This window comes from Carcharhinus amblyrhynchos, chromosome 31, assembly GCF_965287045.1.
Source record: "Carcharhinus amblyrhynchos chromosome 31, sCarAmb.v2.hapA, whole genome shotgun sequence".
NCBI lineage: Eukaryota > Metazoa > Chordata > Chondrichthyes > Carcharhiniformes > Carcharhinidae > Carcharhinus > Carcharhinus amblyrhynchos.
Genome location: NC_137354.1, coordinates 2,628,912 through 2,654,510, shown reverse-complemented (window position 1 = coordinate 2,654,510; position 25,599 = coordinate 2,628,912). Strand labels below are relative to the sequence as shown.

General features: G+C 42.3%; 1 protein-coding gene across 1 annotated transcript in view; it reads right to left on the bottom strand.

The window, feature by feature from the left end:
- The window catches only part of LOC145360365 (synaptopodin 2-like protein), a 43,905-nt gene that overhangs the window by 12,278 nt on the left and 6,028 nt on the right, over positions 1–25,599 (bottom strand). The window contains exons 2-3 of the mRNA XM_080215538.1: positions 3,469–3,620; positions 1,446–2,281 (exon numbers count right to left, since the gene is read on the bottom strand). Of these exons, the coding sequence (XP_080071664.1) occupies positions 1,446–2,281; positions 3,469–3,620 (988 nt within the window). The remainder of the gene's footprint in view (positions 1–1,445; positions 2,282–3,468; positions 3,621–25,599) is intronic.

Below are 25,599 nucleotides of genomic sequence, written 5' to 3'. Positions count from 1 at the left end.
TGGATGTGATAGGAACTTCAGTTGCATAAATTCTAGTTATAGGCAAAATACATCAGTTCATTTCTGTCAGAAAACAAGCAATTATTTTAAACATGTGAATTACCTGCATAAATGTGATGTCTGTTGGTATTCTTTTCTGATTCCAGAGTTTCAAATCTCTGCATTCTGCAAATCCTTGGACTGTTAATCAGTGCCTTTCACTTCCATACAGACTGAAGGCTGTCAGAGGCTGGAGTGCAACCAAAATTCTACTGCTGTCAATCTCTCTCTAATGCCTTTTACGCCCCTTGTCTAATCAGACAATGGGTTGGATGGAATAGCTTCTGTCAGTCTGACTATTTTTACCCAACTACGTACCAAACGGCTGTGTGATGGGTTGCAACACCTGTCTGTGTTCACCCTGGTCTTCAGTCGATTGATTTGAACAAGCGCCCTATTTAAAAATAACCTTTGTGGCGATTAGTACAAGTATGAACCAGTGAGATGTTGCAAGGTCTCTGACAGAGATGTCATTGACTGAAATATTTTTCCAACCCTTAAGTCTTGCACATTGTTTCCAGAGTACAGTAAAGAGTCCAAAGCTTCAAACTATTCTGATCTATAAATTGACCTCTGATGGGAATGATGGAAACATGGTTGCAAAGTATAGCTGTAACCCATATAAGCAGACAACTCTTTTCTTTAAATGGAACTTATGGAATGTTTAATTTTAAATACGGAATGTTTAAATAGAATATCACTGTCAGCAGTTCATCAAGGTTAGACAAAATCCTCAGCGTTATCTGTAAATCTCTCCTCAGCCTTGTCATAACCTACCTGCAACCTGCCGCATCCTCAATCCCCAGTTTGTGCTCTTCAATCAGCTGATTCTGGTCATTCCTTTGTTCCCTTCCAAAATTTGAGGCCTTTCCACTCAATAAACACTGTGGAAATTTGGGAATACATGGAAATACATTCCCGAAGTGTTTCATCCAATGGCCTCCCTCCCAACTTCTCGAAGTCAAATCTGCCCCCCAATCTCCTCCACTTACTTCCTGTACATCTCATTGGGAAGTATTATTAAAGCTATATCACATAATTGGAATTAAACTTAAATGTGGCCCTCACATATATTACCCTTCTTAAAGGTGAAATATTGTTTAAGTTTGAAACAGTAAATTAACATTTTGTTTTATTCCAGCAGCTTTAATGAATTACACATCCAACTGCCTTTGGAGTTATCACAGCTACTGTATTTAGACAACTGGGTCTGACAATGAGATTCCTCTGACTATCACATAACAAATAGCAACTGACAAGCTTTTCTGAGGGTTGAACTCACTTCCTTCGAATCCCCATGAGCTCATCGTCCCTGAATAGTTGCTCATATGACAGGCCAGAGTATCAGAGGCAGACCTCAGCTTCTAAATCATTTCAGGTTGTGTCGGAGGGTTCATGGTACTTACTGGCTTGTTTGGCCTTCTCTTTGTAAGTGGTGGTGAGGATTTCAGCGACTGGGTTGCTGACAGGTCCCACCATGGGCACTAGTTGTGTCTCTCTCAGGTTGGGTTGGCTGCGAGTGGGCAGCAGTTTCTGTTCTGGGGAGGCAGCATGGACAGGCACCTCCTGGAATCCGCTGTCAGCCTCTGATGTGCCCATGCCACCATGCCGATTAGTGATGTCCTCGGTGCCAGGCTGGGCAGACCAGCTGATGGGGTAGGTGGGGGTTTCAGTGCTGCTGGGGTTGGGTTGGGGGTTGTCCGTGGGTTTGGGGTAAACAGCCACCTCCACCTTGGGCTGCCAGATGTTGATCTTGGCTTCCACTCTCCGGGGCTGGAACATCATCTCTCTGCTCCTGGGGGTCAGGCTGGGCTGGTCCACTGGGGGGTGGGCTTTGGGGTCCGGCTGGGCGAAGCTGGAGCTGCCAGGGGGGCTCTGCCGGGCTCGGGGGGGCTCCGGGGCGCTGTCGTACTCGCTCAGTTCGGAAGCTTCATCAGCCGAGCTGGGGAAGGAGCTGATGTTCTGGCGGGGGGCAGCAGCGGGGCATTTCCTCCTCTGCCTGCGCTGCTTCTCTCCGGCAGAATAATCGGCGTCGCTGTCGGTCTCTCCGTAATAAGCCTCGCTGTCTGGGGGTGAGGTGTAACTCTCCCGCTGCCCCCGGCTCTCTGCCTTGTGGCTCACACTGCGGGGCTGGGGCATCGGCACAGAGCCTTTTGAAGCTTCCTGGCTCCGGCCAGAGGGGGAGGTGACCTGGAGGCTGGGCTCCGACTGCAAGCTGCCAGATGCTGGCCTGCTGGAAACTCTAGAAGCAAGAATCAAGTTACTGGCATCAGAAACATGGCAATTGGACAATTGAACCCAAGATGGACGTATCCCCACACACACATTGCAATACAGGCTGCATTTTCAGCGTGGGGGGGCAGTCAGACAACAATCCCCCACTGACTATTCCCCCCCTCCCCCGGCCCAACTGGAAGGATTTGTTTGGGAGGTGGGGAAGACAGTGAGGGGCAAACCTTCACTCTCAACTAGCGTCTGTTCCAAAGGGACAGGATATCTTTCCAGCGAGCGGTACACTTCAGCCAAATGCCCACCTTCAGTTTGTGGAACTTGGTTAATGAGTGTGGCCGTGCAGGATGATAACCACAGAGGCATCATAGTTTCTACCCCACACATACTCTCCCAGACAGAGAGGGGAGGAGGCAAAAAGCGGGATCCACTGGCTAAAGCATTGACTGTTCGGCATTTACCCACTATCTGAGACAGTTTCTCTGTATTTATACCCTTTATCACTTTTAAAGATCTTACCAATTTCTATAGATGCACCATAGAAAGCATTGTTTCCAGTTGTATCACAGTTTGGTATGGCTCTTGCTCTGTCCAATATCATAATAAACTGGGTCGTGAATGAAGCCCAGTCCATCACTCAAACCAGCCTCCCATCCATTGACTCTGTCTACACATCCCACTGCCTGGGCAAAGCAGCCAGCATCATTAAGGACCTCACACACCCCAGACATACTTTCTTCCACCTTTTTCTGTCAGGAAAAAGATAACGTCTGAGGTCAGGTACCAACCAACACAAGAACAGCTTCTTCCCTGCTGCCATCAGACCTTTGAATGGACCTACCCCCCCCACTGATTATCTGACCCCCCCCCCAACAACTGACCACCAGATCCCTCCTACACCATGCTACCCAATTACTTAAACACCTAACTTTGGTTTCTCAAAGTATTAGGACCTTTAAATTTAGTTGATTTTTCTCTACACCCTAGTTATGACTGTAACACTACATTTTGCACACTCTCCTTCCCTATGTACAGTATGTTTTGTCTGTTTAGCACACAGGAAACAATACTTTTCACTGTTTGCTAATATATGAGACAATAATAAATCAAATCAAATCTTAATTTAATTGGCTTTGACCATCTAAAGTCAAAGGAATTGGCAAGGTGCTTTATGCAATATTTATTGTCCCTATCTGGTACCTTTTGACCCTGATGGCCAGAGTTCCATTGGACGAATCAATGATGTTCATAGCATCCGCATGTGATATTCCATTGCAGGATTTCCCATTGATGGTTAACAGGATGTCCTTTTCAAGCAGTCCGGCTCTGCAAGCTTTCCCACGTTTCCGGATCTGCAATAATGAGTAAATGGAGTTGCAGACACAAGGAAGTTATATTGCTGCCTTAGATTCACTGCTAGACATAGATTGCATGAAAGAACAGCTGATGTTGCTGAAGTTTTGCTTGCAGAGATAAAATGAGAAGACAATCTGCTGCGTGCAGAGTTTCTGGTAACCAGCTCAATCCATCCGAAATCAGCCATTCCAAACACTAATCACACCCAGTGCCAACTGAATTTCCAGGATCTTATACATTGGTCCATAGCATCTAATCTCCAGGCCATTCTACCAAGGAGGTACTCCAAAGATGCACTGAAGTAGCCCTGGAATCCCCCCAGTAAAGATTGACTGGTATGTGCCTGGGAAATTCAAACTTCCACTGGGCACTTATGCTGAACTGGGACCATCCCTTAGTCAACGTTGATGGTTCTGACTGGAAAATTAGAAGAATTAAAATCACTTCTAACTCCTGGGTTACCATAGTACCGACCCCCAATCCTGCACTGGACCCCCAATCCTGCACTGGACCCCCAATCCTGCACTGGACCCCTGACTACCCTTCTGACCACCTGACTGCCCCACAACCCTTGACTATCCCCCACCAGCCACCTCACAGAGACCACCCAACTCCATCCACTGACCACACATCACACCCGATTGACTGCGCAACTCCTATGATCCCCTTGAAAACCCCCTCTAATAACCAGAACCCACCCACTGATCTCCCAAAACCCCACTCATCCCCCCACTGATCATCTGACCTCCCTGCCCTACAACTGACCACCAGATCCCTCCCACACCATGCGACCCAATTACTTACACACTTAACTTTGGCTTCTCAAAGTATTAGGACCTTTAAACTCAGCTGTTTTACAGCAGCAAGTGCCATGAAGAATGGGCATGACTTTCTTTCCCCTGACTCTGCTGTACTGGACTAATACCCCAGGAACACACTGCACTGTACAATTCTCACCCAGCCTCAGTTGGAAGGTTGGATGAGAAAAGTGTTGCTGATTTTAAGTGTTACTAAATAGGAGCAAAGTGGTCTGTGATTGCCACTCCATGGAAATTCTGGCTTGGTGAATAGCAGGACTGTCATATGAGGAGAGACTAAGTCAGTTAGGATTATACTCATTTGAGTTTAGAAGAGAGAGAACGGATCGCATAGAAACTTAGAAAATTCTGACAGGATTAAATGAGGTATATTCAGAAAGAATATTTTGGATGGTGGGGGAGTCCAAAATCAGGGGTCATGGTTTGAGGATAAGGGTTAAACCATTTAGGATTCAGGTGAGCAGAAATTTCTTCACCCAGAGATTGAATCTGAGAAATTCACTACCACAGAAAGTAGTTGAGGCCAATATGGTGTGTGATTTTAAGAAGGAATTAGATATAGCTCTTGGGGCTAAAGAGATCAAGGGACACGGAGGAAGGCAGGATCAGGATATTGAATTTGATGACCAGCCATGATCATAATGAATGATGGAATGAGAGTTGATGGGCCGAATGGCCTTGCTCCTGCTTCTATTTTCAAAGTATGTTTCTACGTATGTTTCAAACCTAAAAATGAAACTCTTTTTGTAGGCATAATGACACAATCACACATATTAAAAGCTTTCAAACTTTGAAAAATAGTTTGTTTACTCCAACACTGCTGAGTATACACACATTCTGCATAGATTATTTAGAAGTCATTTTGAATTATTTAAAATCCAGTCACTCACAGGCTATGACTATTAAACATACAGGAATATCTTTAACGCAAGAATATTAAATTCTAAAACATTGTCCAACTACATTAGTTTATATCCGACTATATCAGTTTATAAAGACTTATATTTAGCAACAGGTAAACAGGTTTGAGTTGGAAACTAAGACGCACAAAAAATATCACTTGGGAGAAACAGAACAATTTGCACCCTCATTATCAATTGCACTCAAAGCAGAAAGCCATCTGCAATATGAACAAACTCATCAATTTGAGATAAGGTCAATCCCATTGAGAAGCCATCTCTACTCAATAGGTGCAAGAGCCACAACGGGATCCTTCACTCAATGCTGATTCCGTCAACAATGGCCCAGGATTTTTCACCTCAATACTGCAGAGAACATATAATCTCTTAATGTTGTGATGTTCACCATGACATTGTTTGACAGAGGATCATGATGAGGAGAATTTAATTTCTCGATGAAATCAGCCTCTTTTATTGAATTCAACAGGCAGAGACTTTAAGGCACAGGATTTAAATAATGAATGACCTTCTGTAAATAACTCAGACTTTACATCAATGATTTATTCAATCTGGAAGTAAGGAAAAGGAATTTTCTCCAAAACAGAATGAGAACAACAAGGTTGAACACACACATAGCAAATCTGACCATAAAACTCACCCAAACTGATAACAACATCATTTTATTTCTTATTCATTTTTATAGCTACAGAAATGTGTAAAAGAACCAAATTCCACTTTTTACAATACTTGTAATGGGCAAATCTGATTCACAAAGTCTGATGTCCAAAAAAAGTGGCAACAATAATCTCTCTCTCAATGTCAACAGAACGAAGGAGATTGTCCCTCACTACATCAATGGGGACGAAGTAGAAAGGGTCGAGAACTTCAAGTTTTTAGGTGTCAGATCATCAACAACCTGTCCTGGTCCCCTCATGCCGACATTATAGTTAAGAAAACTCACCAACACTCTATGTCCTCAGAAGACTTAGGAAATTTGGCATGTCAGATATGATTCTCACCAACTTTTACAGATGCACCATAGAAAGCCTTCTTTCTGGCTGTATCACAGCTTGGTATGACTCCTGCTCTGCCCAAGACCGCAAGGAACCACAAAAGGTCGTGAATATAGCCCAATCCATCACACAAACCAGCCTCCCATCCATTGTCTAGACTACATCTGTCTACATTTCCCGCTGCCTCAGCAAGCAGCCAGCATAATTAAGGACCCCACACACCCCACACATTCTCTCTTCCACCTTCTTCCTTTGGGAAAAAGATACAAAAGTCTGAGGTCACGTACCAACCAACTCAAGAACAGCTTCTTCCTGCTGCTGTCAGACTTTTGAATGACTTACCTTGCATTAAGTTGATCTTTCTCTACACCCTAGCTATGACTGTAACACTACATTCTGCACTCATCTCCTTTTCTACGAACGATACGCTTTGTCTGTATAGTGCACAAGAAACAATACTTTTCACTATATATTAATACATGTGACAATAATAAATCAAATCAACATGTGAAAATATTAAAAAGTCAAGTCTAAGGGCACTATATCTGTGCGTTGACATTAAGGTAGACAAATTAACAGTGCAAATGGATATAAACAGGTACAATATGATTGTAATTACAGGGACATGGCTGCAGGATGACCAAGGCTGGGAACTGACAATCCAAGAGCATTTGGTATTTAGGAAGGACAGGCAAAATGGAAACAGGGTGGCATTGTTAGTGAAGGATGAAATCAATGCAATAGTGAGAAAAGATATTGCTACAGGAAATTTAGATGTAGAATCAGTCTGGGTGGAGCTAAGAAGCAACAAGGGGTGGAAAACATGAATGGAAGTTGCCTGTAGGCCTCTGAACATGAGTGGTAATGTCAGAAATGGCATTAAACAGGAAATTCAAGATGCATGTAACAAGGATGCTACAGTAATCATGGGTGACTTTAACCCACATATAGACTGGGAAACCAAATTAGCAATAATACTGTGTTGGATGAATTCCTGGAGTGTTAGCAAGATGTTTTTAGACCAATTCATCATGGAACCAATTAGGGAACAGGCTATCCTAGATTTGGTACAGTGCATTGAGAAGGGGTTAATTAATAAGCTTGTTGTGTGGAGTCCTTTAGGGAAGAGTGACAATAAAATGGTGGAATTCATCATTAGGAAAGAAAATGAAACAGTCCAATCCAAGACTAGGGTCCTAAATCTACACAAAGGAAACTATAAAGGTATGAGGCATGAGTTGGTTATGACAGCTTGGAGAACATCATTAAAAGGCATGACGATGGATAGGCAATAGCTAATATTTAAGGAATAACTGCATGCATTGCAACATTCATACATTCCTTTTTCGTGGAAAAACACAACAGGAAAAATGGTTCAACCATGGCAAACAAAATAAATTAAGTATCAGATCCCAAGAGGAATCAGGACAGTACAGTAGCACAGTGGTTAGCACTGCTACCTCACAGCGCCAGGGACCTGGGTTCGATTCCCAGCTTGGGTCACTGTCTGTGTAGAGTTTGCATGTTCTCCCCGTGTCTGCTTGGGTTTTGTCCACGTACTCCAGTTTCTTCCCACAGTCCGAAAGATGTGCTGGTTAGGTGGATTGGCCATGCTAAATTCTCCCTCAGTGTACCTGAACAAGCACTGGATTGTAGCAACTAGGGATTTTCACAGTAACTTCATTGCAGTATTAATGTAAGCCTACTTGCAACGAATAAATAAACATCATTTTAAAGTTGCTCAAAAAAGTAGCAAACAATTCAGAATTTAGCAAAGGAGGACCAAGTGGTTGATTAAGAGGGGAAAAATAGAGTATGAAAGTAAACTTGCAAGGAACATAAAACACGAATTGTCGATATTTCTATTAGTCTAAAAATAAAAAGATTAGTGAAGACAAGTGTGGATCCCCTACAGCCTGAATCAGGAGGATTTATAATACAGAGCAAAGAAATGGCAGGGCAATTAAACAACTACTGCAGTTTTGCATCAACAGAAGAAAATACAAATAACTTCCCAGAAATGCAAGGAAACCAAGGGTCAAGTGAGAAGGTGGAATTGAAGGAAATTACAATGAATAAGAATATAGTGCTGGAGAATTTAATGGGATTGTAACCCAATACATCCCCAGGGCCTGATAATCTACATCCCAGAGTACTAAAGAAGCTGAACATGGAAATAGTGGATGTGTAGGTTGTCTTCTTCCAAAATGCTGTAGATTCTGGAACGGTCCTGGCAGATTGGAGGTGGCAAATGTAACCCCACTATTTAAAAAAAGTAGAGAGGGAGAAAACAGAGAATTACCTAATGTCCATGACAGGGAAAATACTAGAGTCTATTATAAAGGATGCAATTTCAGGATATTTAGAAAATATCAACAAGATTAACCAAAGTCAACATGAATTTATAAAAGGGAAATCATTTTTGACAAACCTACTGGAGCTTTTTTGAGGATGTAACTCATAAGACAGATAAGGGTGAACCAGTGGATGTAGTTCTTGGATTTTCAGAAAGTTTTTGATAAAGTCCCACATAAAGAATTAGTGTAAAAAGTTAAAGCACTTGGGATTGGAGGTAATATATTGGCATATATATATGACATAGAATTAGTGAACAGACAGAAAACAGAAGGAATAAATGAGTCTTTTTTGGAGTGACAGATTCTTGAAAGGGTGTAAATTGAGAGAGGTGGAGACCCTTGGTGTCCTTGTGCATCAGTCGCTGAAAGTAAGTGCACAGGTAGTAAAGAAGGCAAATGGTATGTTGGCTTTTGTAACAAGAGAATTTGAGTATATGGATAGGGATGTTTTGCTGCAATTGTATAAAGCATTGGTGAGCCCACATATGGAGTATTTTGGCAGTTTTTGTGTTCTTATCTGAGAAAGGATGTCCTTGCTATAGAGGGAGTACAGTGAAGGTTTCCCAGGCTGGTTCCTGGGATGGCAGGTCTGTCATATGAGGAGAGACTAAGTTGGTTCGGATTACACTCGCTGGAGCTTAGAAGAGTGAGAGGGGATCTCATAGAATCTTATAAGGTTCTAACAGGGTTAAAGAAGGTGGATTCAGAAAAAATGTTCCCGATGGTGGGGGATCCAAAACTAGGAGTCATCATTTGAGGATAAGGAGTAAACCTTTTCGAACTGAGGTGAGGAGAAATTTCTTTAGCCAAAGGGTGGTGAATGTGTGGAATTCACTGCCATAGAATGTAGTTGAGGCCAAAATATTGTCTGATCTTAGGAAGAAATTAGATATCGCTCTTGATGCTAAAAGGATCAAGGGATGTGGGGGTGGGGGGGTCAGGTTTTTGAATTCAATGATCATCCATGATCAAAATGAATGGAGGAGCAGGGGCTGGAAGGGCCGAATGGCCTCCTCCTGCTTCTAGTTCCTATGTTTCTGTGACAAGCAGTGATTAATGGGGTACCGCAAGAATCGGTGAACGGAGTGATGAGGAGGATGTAAAAAGGCTTCAAGGCAATTTGGACAAGTTGAGTGAGTTGGCAAATACATGGCAATTGCAGTATAACATGAAAAATGTGAAGTTATTCACATCAGCATAAGCACTGTTTCACTTAAAATCACACTTTTCAGAACTGTGATAATAAGTGATGAATTTCTCCACTTTTTTAAATTCTTTTATGTTAAATCCTTGAAGCAGTTGTTATGCATCCCTAATTACCCTTGAGAAGGTGGTAGGAAGCTACCTTCTTGAACCGTTGCAGTCTATGTACTGTAGGTACACCCACAGCAATGTCAGGGAGGGAATTACAGGATTTTGCCCAGTGACAGTGAAGCAATAGATATAGATTCAAATCAGAATGGTGTGTGGCTTGGAGAGGACCTTGTAGATGTGACGTCCCCATACATCTGCTGTCCTTGTCCTGTTAGGTGCTAATGGTCACGGGTTTAGAAGATGCAATCAAAGAAGTCAGGTATGTGCTAATGATGTAGCTGCACTGGAACAGTTTGGCTAGGGGTGTGGCTACTTTTGGAGCTGAAGTCTTCAGTATGATTTCAGGAAGTTGAAAGGGCTCATAGTCTTTGCAGCATCCAGTGTTTTCAGTATTCCTTTGTACCATATTGAATTGGCTGAAGACTTGCACCTAGATGATGGGGACCTCAGAAGGAGGCCAAGATGGATCATCCACACTGCACTTTTGGCTGAAGATGATTGCAAATATTTCAGCTTTTCTTCAGCCTTATTTCCTGCATTTGTGTGCTGTGTCGGCCATTATTGAGAATGAGGAGATTTGTGGAGTCTCCTCCTGCTGTTTGTTATTTAGTTGTCCACTTCCCTTCAATATTGAATGTGGCAGGACTGTAGAGCTTTGATCTATCAGTTGGTTGGATTTCTTAGCTCTGTCTATTGCATGCAGCCTCTGCTGTTTGGCTTGCAAATAGTCTTGTGTTGTACCTTTACCAGGTTGGCACCTTATTTTAGGTAATCCTGGTACAAGCTGCACTCTGGTTCTCTTCATTGGACCAGAGCTGATCTTCTGGCAATGATAGAGTGAGTGAAATATCAGGACATGAGGCGACAGATTGTGCGTGAGTACAATTCTGCTGCTGCTAATGGCCCACAACACCTGATAGATGCTCAGTTTTGAGGTGTTGGAATTTATCCATGGTGCACAGTGGTAGTATCACACAATATAATAGACAGTATCCTCAATGTGAAGTTGGAACTTTGTCTTCACAAAGATACTGGGTTAGTCACTCCTACCCATGCTGTCATGGACTGATGCTTCTGTGACAGGTAGATTGGTGAGAATGAGGTCAAAGAGGTTTTTCCCTCTATTGCAGACCCAGCCTATGTCCTTCAGGAATTGGCCAACTCAGTCAGTAATGCTACCAAGCCATTCTTGGTGAAGGACATTGAAGTCTCTCACAGAGTACATCTGTGTCCTTGCCAACCTTCATGCAATTTCTAAGTGGTTTTAACATAGAGGTGTACTGATTCGTGGGTTCTGGGATGGCAGTAAGAAGTGGTCAGTAGGAGGTTTTCTTACTCTTATTTGACCAGATGCCTTGAGATTTCAAAAGGTCCAGTGTTGATGTTGAGGACTCGCAGGGCACCTTCCTGCTTTCTGTATACCACTGTGCCAACACTCTGCTGAGCTGTCCTGCTGGTGAAACAGGACATATCCATGGATGGTCATAGTGGTGTTTGGGACATTATCTGTAAGCTATGATTCCGTGACTACGATTATGCCAGGTTGTTGCTTGACTAGTCTGTGAGACAGCTCTCCCAATGTTGGCACAAATCCCCAGATTTTAGAAAGGAGGACTTTTCATGGGTATGCCATTGTTGTTTCCACTGCTGATGTCATTGTCAGCTGGTCTGTCCACTATTACTCCTTTTCAGCTTCTCTGTCGTGCTTTCATACAACTGAGCGAGCATCTTAGAGGGCAGTAAAGAGCCCACCACATTATTCTGGGTCAGAAGTCATTTGGAGTCACAGGCTTCATTTGCTATGTTACAATCATTTGCACAAATCAACTTATTTTTCAGTAGCTAAGTGAGGTGTTAAACCTGTGTTTGCCAATCAGTGTGACCGCCTGACAGTTAGACAAAGAGAAAAAGAAGCAGAGTGCACAAGCAGCAGATGGGAACTAGCAGTGTGACTTCATTCAACATATTACCTCATGTCTCAGAATCAAGAAGCTGCTTTTAATCAGTTCTCTAAAAAGCAATCAGATAAAAAGTAAATGTGAAACCCTTGTGTATAGGATCTGAAATCTAAAAGTACTTGTGTTTGCTTAGCTGAACAGTGAAGTGATTGATGCAGTTAAAAATTGCTCAGTACAAGGGCTACTGACAGACGAGTGTATGTCTCTGCAATGTAACACTGCTGCCTGGCTGGGCTGAAAGCTGAAGGCAAATCCCTCTGTGGCCAAAACCAGCCAGTGGCTCAGTGACAGGTGTCATTCCAGTCAGTCCACACATCCCAGGCACTACACATGTCTATCATTTCACATGCATTATCTCCCCACACACACTTTATTTAAGGCAGTAACTTATCTGGAATGTATGTATACCCGTGCCAAGTAAGCAGTGAGACACAGTTCCTCTCACACAAGGAACATTTAGCACTGATCTACTTTAAAAGTCATATATATTTCCACTGGCTTCCATCACTGTCATGATATTTGTCTCTCTGTTTCCTGATATATTTTCTTCCTTTCCTCTTTACCTCAATTTAAATATTTATTGGTGAGGAGATAACTTATCTTGGGCCTGGAGGTGAAGTTCATGTGATCTCCCTGCCTGCACGGTGGGTCAGGATGGGATTTGGTTATTTCACAACCTCTCCTGTGGTTGATGAAGATCACAACTTTCAGCAACTCGACTCACACACAAAGAATGTTGGGTGAGATACCTGGCCTGAGCCAGAATCAGCACCTTCAGCAAAGGAAACGTTTAGAAGGTTAACAATCAAATCTCTCACAGGTCTTATCGATATTTGGAATAGGCCAGATAATTGCCTGGTAATTATCACAAAGATCACAGTGCAATTTTCTAGATGTCAGAGTCAAAACTCTTCTTTAGCAGAAAAGCAGAAAGTGTAGCCTTATTGCCCATTCACAAGTCAAAAGCTAACTGAGTTGAAATTTAAATTGGCAATTATCCTGCTTTAAGTTTGGACTCGCAGTTTTTGCTTTATTCTCAGCTCTAGGTAACAGCTTAGTCTTCTGTGAATGGAGCATGGAGTTTAAAGTGTTCCCTCGCCTTTGTCCTCTGTCACTTCAGACACCAAGGGCAGTAGGCACATGAGAACACCAATACCTGCAAGTTCCCCTCCATGTTACCCAACACCCTGACTCGGTCAGTATCGCCGCTGTTCCTTCACTGTTGCTGCATTAAAATCCTGGAGTCCTGTCCTGAACAGCGCTGTGTACTTACACACAGAGACGGCAGGAGAAGGCTCACTACCTCCTTCTCAAGGCTAACTAGAGATGGACAATAAATCACAATCTTGCCAGCATCATCTCAAATAAATTAAGAAAAAAAATCTCCTTAATCCTGAAATTCACTCAGTTTCTCTAAAGTTCCACACCATTGCATTTTTCAGGTTGCAATATCACACATAAGGAAAATAAAAGCAAAATACTGCAGAGGTGGAAATAAAAACAGAAAGAACTGGAAGAACCTGGCAAATCTCGTGTCCAATGAAGAGTCAGATTGGACTCGAAACATTAACTCTATTTCTCTCTCCACAAATGCTTCAGGAACTGCTGATTCTTCCAGAACCTTCTGTTTTACTTCATAAACTGGGATGTTACCTCACAAATTATTCATTTAAATGGTTTAATGACTCCATTAAAATAGCAGATTCCCAGAGAACTATTGATACTTGATGGCTTATCAACTCAAAGTTTGAAGAAATCTTTGGACATTGGGAGTATTCTTGAAAATAAAGTCACTCCCTATTGCTGCACACTGCCGTTTACTGTCTGTAAGCTAAAATTCACTTCAACACAACACATGTAAATTTTCCATTCCATGATTGCTCCAAACAAAGGCAGCTTCTTGGCTCAATGCTTCAGTTTGAGGTGCTTTCCTTAGCAGTTTTTTGTCAGTGGTGCTTCCACTCTCAGTAGGATGAGGAGACGGGTCCTAAGTGCACTCCAGCCAGAATAGGAATTGAACCCATGCTGTTGCGTTATTTTCAACCATATATTAGTTATGTGAGTCAGCTGGGCAAACTCCCCTCTCCACCAGCCCTCCCCCAACAGCTAAATATAATCTTAAATAAAACAGAACTGGAAAAACATATCAGCTCAACAACAATTGATAGAGGAACCCAAGTTAACATTCTAATCTGAGCTCATTACATATAGGAAGACAGACTAACATTGATATAACACCTTTCGTTATCTCACAATGCCCCGAACACTTCATAGTTAGTGAAGTGTTTCTGAAGTTAGTGATAGTTGTAATGTCAGAAATGTAGCAGGCAATTGCACACAGCAATTTTCCACAAACAGCAATGTGAAAATGGTTGGTGATCTATTTTAGGTTTGAGTTGAGCAATAAATTTTGATTCTCCTGCTCTTCTTCCAAAGAATACTGCTGGGTCTTTTGCATCTGTTTGAAAGAGTAGGTGGTTTATCATCTCGTAGGACTGAGGCACCTCTGACAGTGCAGCAGTCCTTCAGTACTGCATTGCAGTGTCAGTCTAAATCATCGTGCTCAAGGTTCTGGAGTGGGAGTTGAAACCACAAACATCGGACTTTGAGGTGAGCATGTTACTCACCGAGCCACAACTGATGAGCCATCAATATTGCAACATTAATTTAACTAAGAATAACTCTCCACGGGTCTTTCTCTCGCACCCTGTATCCCACCCTTCTTTTCAATCAACTCCAGGGTGTCTCAACGTGATCCAATGACTGGCTTCCTCAAAGTTATACTCGACTTTGCTGATAATCAAATAGTTAAATATTGCACTTAAAATGCACTTGTGGTCTGGATTGCACCTGCTCCAAAGATTCCATCCCATAATAGCATCGTCTGGTATTGTAGTTACGTGACTTTAGATTCATTGCCACTCTTTCCCCAATTCTCCTGCCCTCCCCCTCTCCTTCCAGTCTATATATGAAGGATGTGGGTGTACATATGCTGTGGTATGTTAAGCCACAGGTAAAAATAAAACTCTTCCAGCACAACCAACTTTTCACTGTCCAGAAATAGTACATGGAGTGGGAAGAGAGCAATCCACATTGCTGCAAAGTCAGTTTAGGATCTTACTGAAAAAAACCCCCAACAAATCAGCTTGAAGATGAAAAAGACAGGTTCGTTGTCTTCATGGAAAGATTGCCTTTGGAAGAGAAGCTCAGACAGCTGGGAGTTTATGTCAGATATCAGAAACACAGTAATCCTTTCACCTCTCTGCATTACTTAGGAAGGGAACGGAGAAGGGAAAGAGAGAAGATGGGGGAGGGAGCAGGACTTGGGAAGAAGAGAGAAAGAGGATAGGGAGGAAAGGGGAAAGGAAGGAGATGGGGGTATGGATGTGGGGAGGTGGTGGAAGAAAGAGAGGGAGCTGGTGGAGGAGATGAGAGGCTGAGGGGTAATCCAGAAGTCCCACATCTTACTCTCTGCTAATGTTACATAAGAACATAAGAATAGGAGCAGGAGTAGGCCATTCGGCCCCTCGATCCTGCCCCACCATTCAATAAGATCATGGCTGATCTTTTCTTGGACTCAGCTCCACTTACCCGCCCCCTCACCATAACCCTTAATTCCTTTACTGTTCAAAACCTTATCTATCCTTGTCTTAAAAACATTCAGTGAGGTAGCCTCAATTGCTTCACTGGGCAGGGAGTTCCACAGATTCACAACCCTTTGTGTGAAGAAGTTCCTTCTGTAGTAGCCAGAGGATAAACGAGATCAAACTGAATTGGTGACCTGACGAAGGAACAGCGTTCCGAAACCTCATGGTGTTTACCACCAAATAAGCCTGTTGGACTTTAACCTGGCATGGTGAGACTTCTTACTATATTATTCCAAAGCTCAGTGAACAGGTGGACTGCCTGCTCTGAGTACTTGTTCAATGCTATTCCTCAGCCTATAATATCCAGAAAAGCAGCTTGATTCACCTTCACTCTGAATCTACTCCTCTATGATTTTAGCTCCCCACTTATGATCTTGCTCGATCTTTACAGATGGGAGGCTTACAGGCATGACGTCACCTCCTGGCAGCTTGTGGTTTTGGTTGCTGCTGCAACAGGCACTGAGGTAGCACATCACGTGAATCAATCATATCCGCAAATGTCAGTCTTTCAAACTCTCCACCACATCACATTCCTTTAATTATCATTATTTCCTCTCGCTACAACTCTTGGTGATTATTCATATATATATTTTTAAAAGAGACCTGTGCTGCTTTTATTTAAGTAAATCAGAAACTGAGCTTATTACTGAGTTTGTGCCCAGCCTTGGATCAGTGTTTGCCTGTCCTCATTGTCCTGGCCATTGTTTATCCCTCAGCTAACATCACTAAGGCTGTTTGTTAGAGCTTCCTGTGTGCACATTGGCTGCCCTGTCACTACAAGCCTGCTTCAGTGATTCCAAAGTGCTTTCTGACATTCTGAAGTTGTGAAAGGCACCGTATAAATGCAAGTTATTTCTTCCTGATGTTATAATAAAACAACACTGCTTCGAGGAACATGCATAGTTAACTGCTAAGAGAATGAAGCCACTGTGTTCTCACTGTCCTTAAAGGAAAGATTTAATTAGCTCCATTGTTCGTGAATAATAAGTGTTTTGTATGACATGTAACAACAGCATATAACATAGAACAGTCTCTGGTCTAACCCTTTGTGTTGGGATGGCAACTGGGGAACAATTATCCTCAGTATCAACCAAGGGAGCTACCTGATATGTGAAACTATTGGAAACATTTCCCCTACATTTAATGTGATATTGAATACATTAAGTGGAATCTGACTAATATTGATGATTACATGTTTAAAAAAATTAACTTGTGAATACAAATACTCGGGAGTGGAACTTTGAATAATTTCCTTTCTGCTCCTTCCTCCAACAAAAACTAAGCTATCCAACATCTCGATAGAAGTGTTGCCAAACATCTTTGGCTGGATCATCAGCATCTAGACTTGGGTTGTGTAACATGTGTTGTCCAGATTTCTTTCCCCATTTTCTCCAGTAACTCATCTGGATCAAGCAAGTGAAAGAAAGTGCAGAGATTTGGAGTACTTATTCCCGTTGGTCAGTATCTTAGTGTCCCGATGTAGCTACAGGAAATTGTGCGGAGGGTGTGGAAATCTGCAGAGGGATCTGGATAGGCTGAGTGAGTGGGCAAGGACTAGCAAGTGTGAGGTTATGGGAACAGTACTGAATGTTCAATAGTTGGACTAAAAAAAGCTTCAGACATTATTCAATGACCATGTGCCACAAACTGATTATTTTACAGAGTTCTCCGGAGTTTTCCAGAGTTGTTAGCAAGTGTGAGGTTATCCACTTTGGCAGAAATAATAGTAGGAGGGATTACTATTTAAAGGGAGACAGGCTGCAGCATGCTACGGTGCAGAGGGACCTGGGGGTCCTTGTGCATGAGTCACAAAAACCCAGTCTGCAGGTGATCAAGAAGGCGAATGGGATGCTGGCCTTCATAGCGAGGGGGATAGAATATAAAAGCAAGGAGGTCTTGCTGCAACTGTACAGGGCACTGGTGAGGCTGCAGCTGGAGTACTGTATGCAGTTTTGGTCACCGCACTTACGCAAGGATATTTTGGCCTTGGAGAGAGTGCAGAGGAGGTTCACTAGGCTGATACCGGAGATGAGGGGGTTGGACTATGAAGAGAGACTAAATAAATTGGGTCTGTACTCATGGGAGTTTAGAAGGATGAGGGGGGGATCTTATAGAGATGTATAAGATAATGAAAGGGATGGATAGGGTAGAGGTAGAGAGATTCTTCCTGCTTAGAAAGGACAGCAGGACTAGAGGGCACAGCCTCAAGATAAGGGGGGGTGCAGTTTAGAACGGAGTCTTCACTCAAAGGGTGGCGAATCTCTGGAATTCTCTGCCCGTTGAAGTGGTGGAGGCTACCTTGCTAAATTTATTTACGTCATGGGTAGATAGGTTTCTGATAGACAAGGGAATTAAGGATTGTGGGGAGAGAGCGGGAAAGTGGAACTGATCCACTTCAGATCAGCCATGATCTTATTGAATGGCGGGGCAGGCTCGAAGGGCTAGATGGCCTACTCCTGCTCCTATTTCTTATGTTTCTTATGTTCTTTCTCTGTCTAGATCACAATTGCAATACGCTTCAATTCATTTTGTAAGATCCAGTTTGTATGGTTTCACAACAAAAAAGGATCATCTGGATCCTGAGGCAATCTGTGTTTCTATATTTACTTTGTGATATAAGGACTTTAATATAGCCAAGTTGGACTTTAAATAGCACTGATGAAAATGATTCACTTCCTATGAAGAAAAAATGGATTTGTGTTTATTAAAGAAAATATATTTACAACATTTACTCCTGTCAGATTCTTCATCATATTCTTTTGTTGATTAAGGAAGAAATTAAATGTCTGAATTACAATTTAGGATTTGGGATAACCTGGAGAACTCTGTAAAATAATCAGTTTGTGGCACATGGTCATTGAATAATGTCTGAAGCTTTTTTTAGTCCAACTATTGAACATTCAGTACTGTTCCCATACCTGAAACTGTCTAAACCCAGAGCTGTGTGAGTCATTGCATAGTTAATACATGAGAGCTTGTTTAGGACTGAGATAGTGCCATATGTCACGAGCTTGTGTTGAGAGTTTAACTAAATATAGTTCTGGTTATATGGTTCTATAATGTTGATTTGAACAGGTGTATTTCATGGATCTACACTACACACAAAGAATAACTTTCACCTTCTCAACCTGGGCAACAGCCTGGTGGAGCGAATCAACTGCTCTTTGTGGAACCTAGTAAGAAGTCTCACAACACCAGATTAAAGGTTTATTTGGTAGCAAAAGCCACTAGCTTTCAGAGCGTTGCTCCTTCGTCAGGGCAGCAAGAGGTCCGAAAGCTAATGGCTTTTGCTACCAAATAAACCTGTTAGACTTTAACCTGGTGTTGTGAGACTTTTTACTGTGTTTACCCCAGTCCAACGCCGGCATCTCCACATTGTGGAACCCACCCAGTGCAATCCTATTGATTTCAATGGGTTGAGAATCAAAAGGATTGCACAAGGACTGGATGATCGGATCACTTTTTGGACAGTGCAGGTAGAGACTAGCTTCATAGTTTAACACACGTGTTACGCTTGCTCTTTAGTTCCACTTGCTGAACAGTTTGTATACTTTGTTGGAAGTGAGGTTGAGCTCTGTGTTTAGGATCCGATAGATGTGTACAGTCACTGTTGATGGGAAGGTCTTATGAGGAAAGGCTGAGGGACTTGAGGTTGTTTTCATTAGAAAGAAGACGGTTAAGAGGTGACCTGATTGAGGCATTCAAGATGATCAGAGGGTTAGACAGGGTGGATAGTGAGAGCCTTTTTCCTAGGATGGTGATGGCTAACACAAGGGGACATAGCTTTAAATTAAGGGGTGGTAATTATAGGACGGATGTCAGAGGTAGGTTCTTTACTCAGAGGATATTAAGGGTGTGGAATGCCCTGCCTGCAGCAGCTGTGGACTCGCCAGCTTTAAGGGTGTTCAAATGGTCAGTGGATAGGCATATGGATAACATTGGAATAGTTTAGGTTAGAGGGTCATTAGATTGATTCCACTGGCCGGTGTAACTCGAGGGCCGAAGGGCCTGTACTGCGCTGTAATGCTCTATGTTCTATGTTCTATCAGTACCACATTCACGTCGTGGTAAAACATTTGAATGAAATGATAAAGATGATTCCAGAAATGACTAGCTTTAGTTACAAAGATGAACCAGAGAGTCATGATGCCACAAAAAGTCATGGCTACCGTAAGGGAAAAGCTGGTAGAGGGGCTCATAATTGGAACCAAAAGTATTGATAAAGTAAATAGAGATAAGCTACTTGCATTGGTCAGTAAATCAATAACTTTGTGAACTTGAGATTATTGTTAGAAGAGATGTTTGGAGTATTTTTAGGTATCAGGTTGTTGTGACAAGGGATACCCTGCCATGAACAATGGGTCTTACTGCTCCTTCCCCATAAACGGGGAGATGAGGAGTATCTGTTTTATGCAGCAGGTTATTATAACCTGGAATGCACTGTCCAAAAAGACAATAAAACCAGATTCATTAATAGTTTTCAAAAGAGAAGTAGATGAATACTTGATGGGGAAAATTTGCAAGGCTATGGGAGAAGGAGCGATGGATAGCTCTTTTAAACAACCAGAACAGGATATGTATGTCACAGGCTAGGCCAGCATTTATTGCTCATCCTAATTGCCCTTGAGAAGGTGGTGCTGAGCTGCCTTCTTGAACTGTTGTAGGCCCTGAGGTGTATGTACGCCCACCATGCTGTTAGGGAGGGAGGTTAAAATTCAATAGGTTTATTTGGAATCACGAGCTTTGAAGCACTGTTACATAAGAACATAAGAAATAGGAGCAGGAGTAGGCCATCTAGCCCCTCAAGCCTGCCCCACCATTCAATAAGATCATGGCTGATCTGAAGTGGATCAGTTCCACTTTCCCGCTTTCTCCCCATAACCCTTAACCCCCTTGCCTACCAAAAACCTATCTACCCGTGTCTTAAATATATTTAGCGAGGTAGCCTCCACCACTTCAACGGGCAGAGAATTCCAGAGATTCACCACCCTTTGAGTGAAGAAGTTCCTCCTCAACTCTGATCTAAACTGCCCCCCCCCTTATCTTGAGGCTGTGCCCCCTAGTCCTGTTCCTTCAGGTGAGTGGTCACTCACTCATCTGATGAAGGAGCAACGCTCTGAAAGCTCATGTTTTCAAATAAACCTGTTGGACTTAAACCTGGTGCTGTGAGACTTCTTACTGTGCCCACCCCAGTCTAACACCAGCATCTCCACATCATGAAAGATGTATCATTAGCTTAAAATATTTAATGAGGAAATGCAAAGAAGGTCTTGCCACAGAATGCTGGATACTGAGAGAGTTTTATGGTAAAGACTTCATGATTGTACTATCTCATTACAACAAATCTCATGCCACTTTTACCACAGCTTTTTGTGCAAAGAACGATTCTTCAGATCCTGCAGTGATATGTTAGCAATATACTCGAGCTTGCATCCACCACAGAACACTATAGTCTAAGCCAGCTGGCATCACTACAGACCAAGCACCAAACACACAGTTACTCTTACATGCAGTGTTTAAACAGCCCTTCACTTCCCCACAACCACAACTGGGTGCCTCAAATCCAAATCCTTTGTAGAACATCCAGCAGAAGAAAGGATTATTTCCTGTCTGTGGGATGAGTGAAAGTGATCTCCCAACACTTTTAATTACATAGTGGAAAGTAAATCTTTATAATTAGCTCAACAGACAATAACTTACACATAAAACAGAAAGTAGGACAATATTTTAGAAAACAATAAAATACTAGTACTCAGAAAAAAACTTCTTCGATGTATTCTTTCCATGACTTTACACTAAATTTGCAAGTAGGTTTTCTCCCTCACTGACCCAGTAGTACTAAGACCCCAAAAATGCCAGACCTGCTGAGATCACCTAACACAGCCCAGATATTGACTTGACTGGAGCATTCCTACTCTGTATTTCTCAGCCTTTCATTGTCTGAACAGCTGGAGATATTCTCTATGTTAGGAAGTAGAGATAGTTTAAATAATTTATGTTTGTATTGTGGGTGTTAGAAATAAGATATGTTTAAGTTTCAGTTGAATTTGTGTTTTTGAAGTTGTGTGCTAAGGAAGGGTTAAAACTTTAGTTTAGCTTCATGTTAAACAAAGGTGCCTGCATGGCTCTGCATTTTAGTTTCGTTTTAAACTTCGCCTGCATTGTAATTGAAGATTTATGACATAAAAGCAATAACGGACTTTCAACAAAATTAAATTATTGCTTAGCATGCAGAGGCCCAAACTAAAAGCAGAAACTGTTAAGAGTTCAATTGGAACCAGATAACCCAGAAGAGAGCAGCTCTCCCAGAAACTGCCAGTGCAGGCAAGATAATAAAATAAGAGCAGGCAGCAAGTCCCAAAAGTCAAAGAACAGAAATTTCCAGAAACCAAGGCTTGAGGAGTCCCAGGAAGACTGAAGTCAAAGCGACAAAGCTACCATTCAATGATGTTAAAGAAAGGGACAGAGAGAGGCTCACAGTATTTACTTATTAATGTCACAAGTAAGCTTACATTAACACTGCAGTGAATTTACTGCAAAAATCCCCTAGTCTCCACACTCCAGTGCTTGGTCCAGATACAGTGAAGGACAATTTAACATGGCCAATGCACCTAACCAGCATGTCTTTCAGACTGTGTGAGGAAACCAGCGCACCCAGAGGAAACCCACGCAGACATGGGAAGAATGTGCAGACTCCACACAGACCCAAGGCAGGAATCCAACCCAGGTCTCTGGGGCTGTGAGGAGGCAGTGCTAACCACTTTGCCACCATGCCACATAGCTACAAGGTTCAGACCTGTAGAAGTCAGCTAGCGAAAAGCCAGACATTGTGGTGACTCTAAGATTGGTGACTCCTTAATACAGCCTTTGAAAAGTGTTCTGTTGGCATAGTTGGGTACCTGTGAGATTGTGTACAAGCTTGAACACATATGGTGTTCCAGGGCAGTACAATACTGAAAGAAGGGGTTAACCTTTATAAATCTGTAAATATCTGTCAAGGTGCAGCTGGGGTGAAGGAGTGGTATATTATAATTAATAATTTCTTGTTTAATAAATATTTTGTTATTGTAGTAAAGGTTAATGAGCCATCCTGTGAGTCTGTTCATCTACATCCCAAAGCAAAAATTAAACATTACAGTCTATTGAGCCAGGGTCCGCTCCAGGATCTGACTGTGCAGTAGCGACATCAGCTGGGATCGTAACATCCACCACACCTTTTAAACACTCTAAGCCAACTCAGGTCATATACTTCAAGTTTAGTTGCAGAAAAGTACTCTGTTCCAATAATGTGTCTGTGAAAAGTTCTGGAGTTTACTATTTCCCACACCAACTAACTTTAATCTCACCAAGTGAAATCAGCTGGTCAAGATAACAGTTTTCAAACTTCATTTTGTGTGTCGGACCTTCTGAAAATATTGGCACACTTCCAGAAGGAAATCGATGACATAATTTTCACTGGTATGTCTTCAGTCAAACGAGCTGAAATACAGCAGCTCACTAGCCTGGCAAAGTGGTACAAGGTGCTCAGGCATTTTGAACATAAGAAAATAAAAAGATAAGAAATAGGAGCAGAAGAAGAGCATTCACTTTAGGTGCCTGCTTTCTGATTCAATAATATCATGGCAAATTGTTTACCTCAACTCTACTTTCCTTCCCTATCCCCATTCCCTTAGCGCTCAAAAACCTGTCGAGATCTGTCTTGAATTTACTCAGTAACCGGGTGTCCATACCTCCCTGTAGTAGACAATTCAAAAGTTTCACAACCAATTGAGTTAAGGAATACCTCCTTATCCCAGAACCAAATGGCTGACTGCTCATTCTGAGAATGTGACCCAAGCACTGGACTTTAAAGTGTTAGAATGTAACCGGTGACAACTTTGTATTGGATGTAATGTGATCAATGGGAACAAGATGTAAGGGTCAGCTGACCCAGTAAACCATGGAACCAATTACAGAGTGATGTAATAGTCAGCTGACCAGCTGATTCAGTATAAAAAAGGAACTATGTAGAATTGTGGAGAGTTTGGAGTGGCCCAGGATGAGGCCCTAAGTTTGGAATAATGATGTTTCTTTATTAAACCCTTTCTTTGATTTATAAATTGGAGAAAGTTTTGTTGTACTTTCATCAGCTGCATTTTGAAGAGTTCCTTCTGAAGAAACATGGAGCACCAATCATGCCAAACACCCTCCCAACATCTACCCGATCAAGTTCTTAACAATGTTTTCTGTTTCAATGAGACCACCCCTGATGCTTCTAAACTGCATGGAATATATATTCAATCTTTCTTCTTGGACAATCTCCTCAGTTCAGGAATCTGTCCAGTGAACCTGCATCCCACTCCTTTGCAGGCAAGTATATCCTTTATTTGCTCAGGAGAGAGGGTTTTGCTGAGACCACATCTGGAGTACTGTGTGTAGTTTTGATCTCCACTTTTAAGAAAGAATATACTTGCACTGGAGGTAGTACAGCTGAGGTTCCCTCAATTGATCTCTTGGATCAGTGGGTTGTCCTGTTTTGAAAAGCTTATATTCTATGGAATTTGATCTCATTCAAACCTACAAACTGTGAGGGGCTTTGTTAGGGTAGACACTGAGAAATTGTTTCTACTTGTTGGTGAACCTAAAACACAAGGGCACTGCATCAGGATAAGGGGCTAATCATTTAGGACAGAGATGAGGAGAAATTGCTTCACTTAAAGAGTTGTGAATCTTTGGAATACTCTAAGACAGAGGATTATGGATACTCCATTGTTGGTTACATTTCAGGCTGGGATAGGCAGGTTTTTAGTCTCTCCGGGAATTCAGGGCTATGGGGAGTGGGTGTGAAAATGGAATTGAAGCAAAAAATCAGCCACAGTTGTATCGTATGGTAGAGCAGCCTTGATGGGCCGAATGGCATATTCTTGCTCTTTTTCTTGTATTCCTATAAGATTAAAACTGTAGACAGCATTCCAGGTGTGTTCTCACCATGGTCCTACACAAAGGCAATAAGAATTCTTTCGTCTTGTACTCCAAACCCTCTGTAATGAAGACTAACAGACAATTTGTCGACTTAATTGCTTGCTGTACCTATTTATTAATTTTCTGTAAATCTTGGACATAACACGCAGGTCCCTCTGAGTACCAACATTTCCTATTGTGACCCTCTACTGTACTAAAACATTCCCTCAACGTGACAGCAAGGACAGGTGTCCACAAAGTAACCTTCAAAATATCCAGCACTGCCAACCAGCAGTAGCACAAATCCGGAGCTGACAACAGATACACAAAAATACCGACAGTGACCTCACAGATTTCATATCTGTGGCACTTTGCACGATGCCCTTTAATTTCTGTACTTCCCAGGTAATATCGGTTTGAAAACTGGCACACATGACCTCATACTAATGATTGCAATTCAATTTAGAATTCGCTTTATAGCATTTGTTTAATACAGTACTTAAATTTCTGGTCAGACAGTCGGTTTTTCAATCACTTGGAACCAAGAGATAAGGAGAGTGGGCAGGGAAACGGAGTTGAGGCAGAGGATTGGTATACTGTTACACGCTCACAGACTTAGTCAGGAATACTAGAGGTATTTATTAATTTGGAAAAACTGTACAAAGGCCAGCACCCCCTGAGCTGCCCTGAAGCACCCCCCCAAGCTGCCCTGGAGTACTCCACCAGCTGCTCCAGTCCATATATGCCTTCTTGATGTTTTCTGTCTAAGAGAGAGCTCCCCCCTACCCCACCACCTCCCCAGTATGATTACCCACTCTCGGTCCTGTTTGGACCCCCCCCAAGCCAGGTGTCCCTCTTCTGCTGTGTTGCTCTGAAAGAGACAATCACCACAATGAGCCATGGTCAGAATGAATGGCAGAGTAGGTAAGATGGACCATGTAGTCTATGCACTCTCTTATTTCTTATGTTGCACCAAAGGATTCATATTTTCACAACAAGTTCCAGTGTCACATCAATCAACAAGTCTGC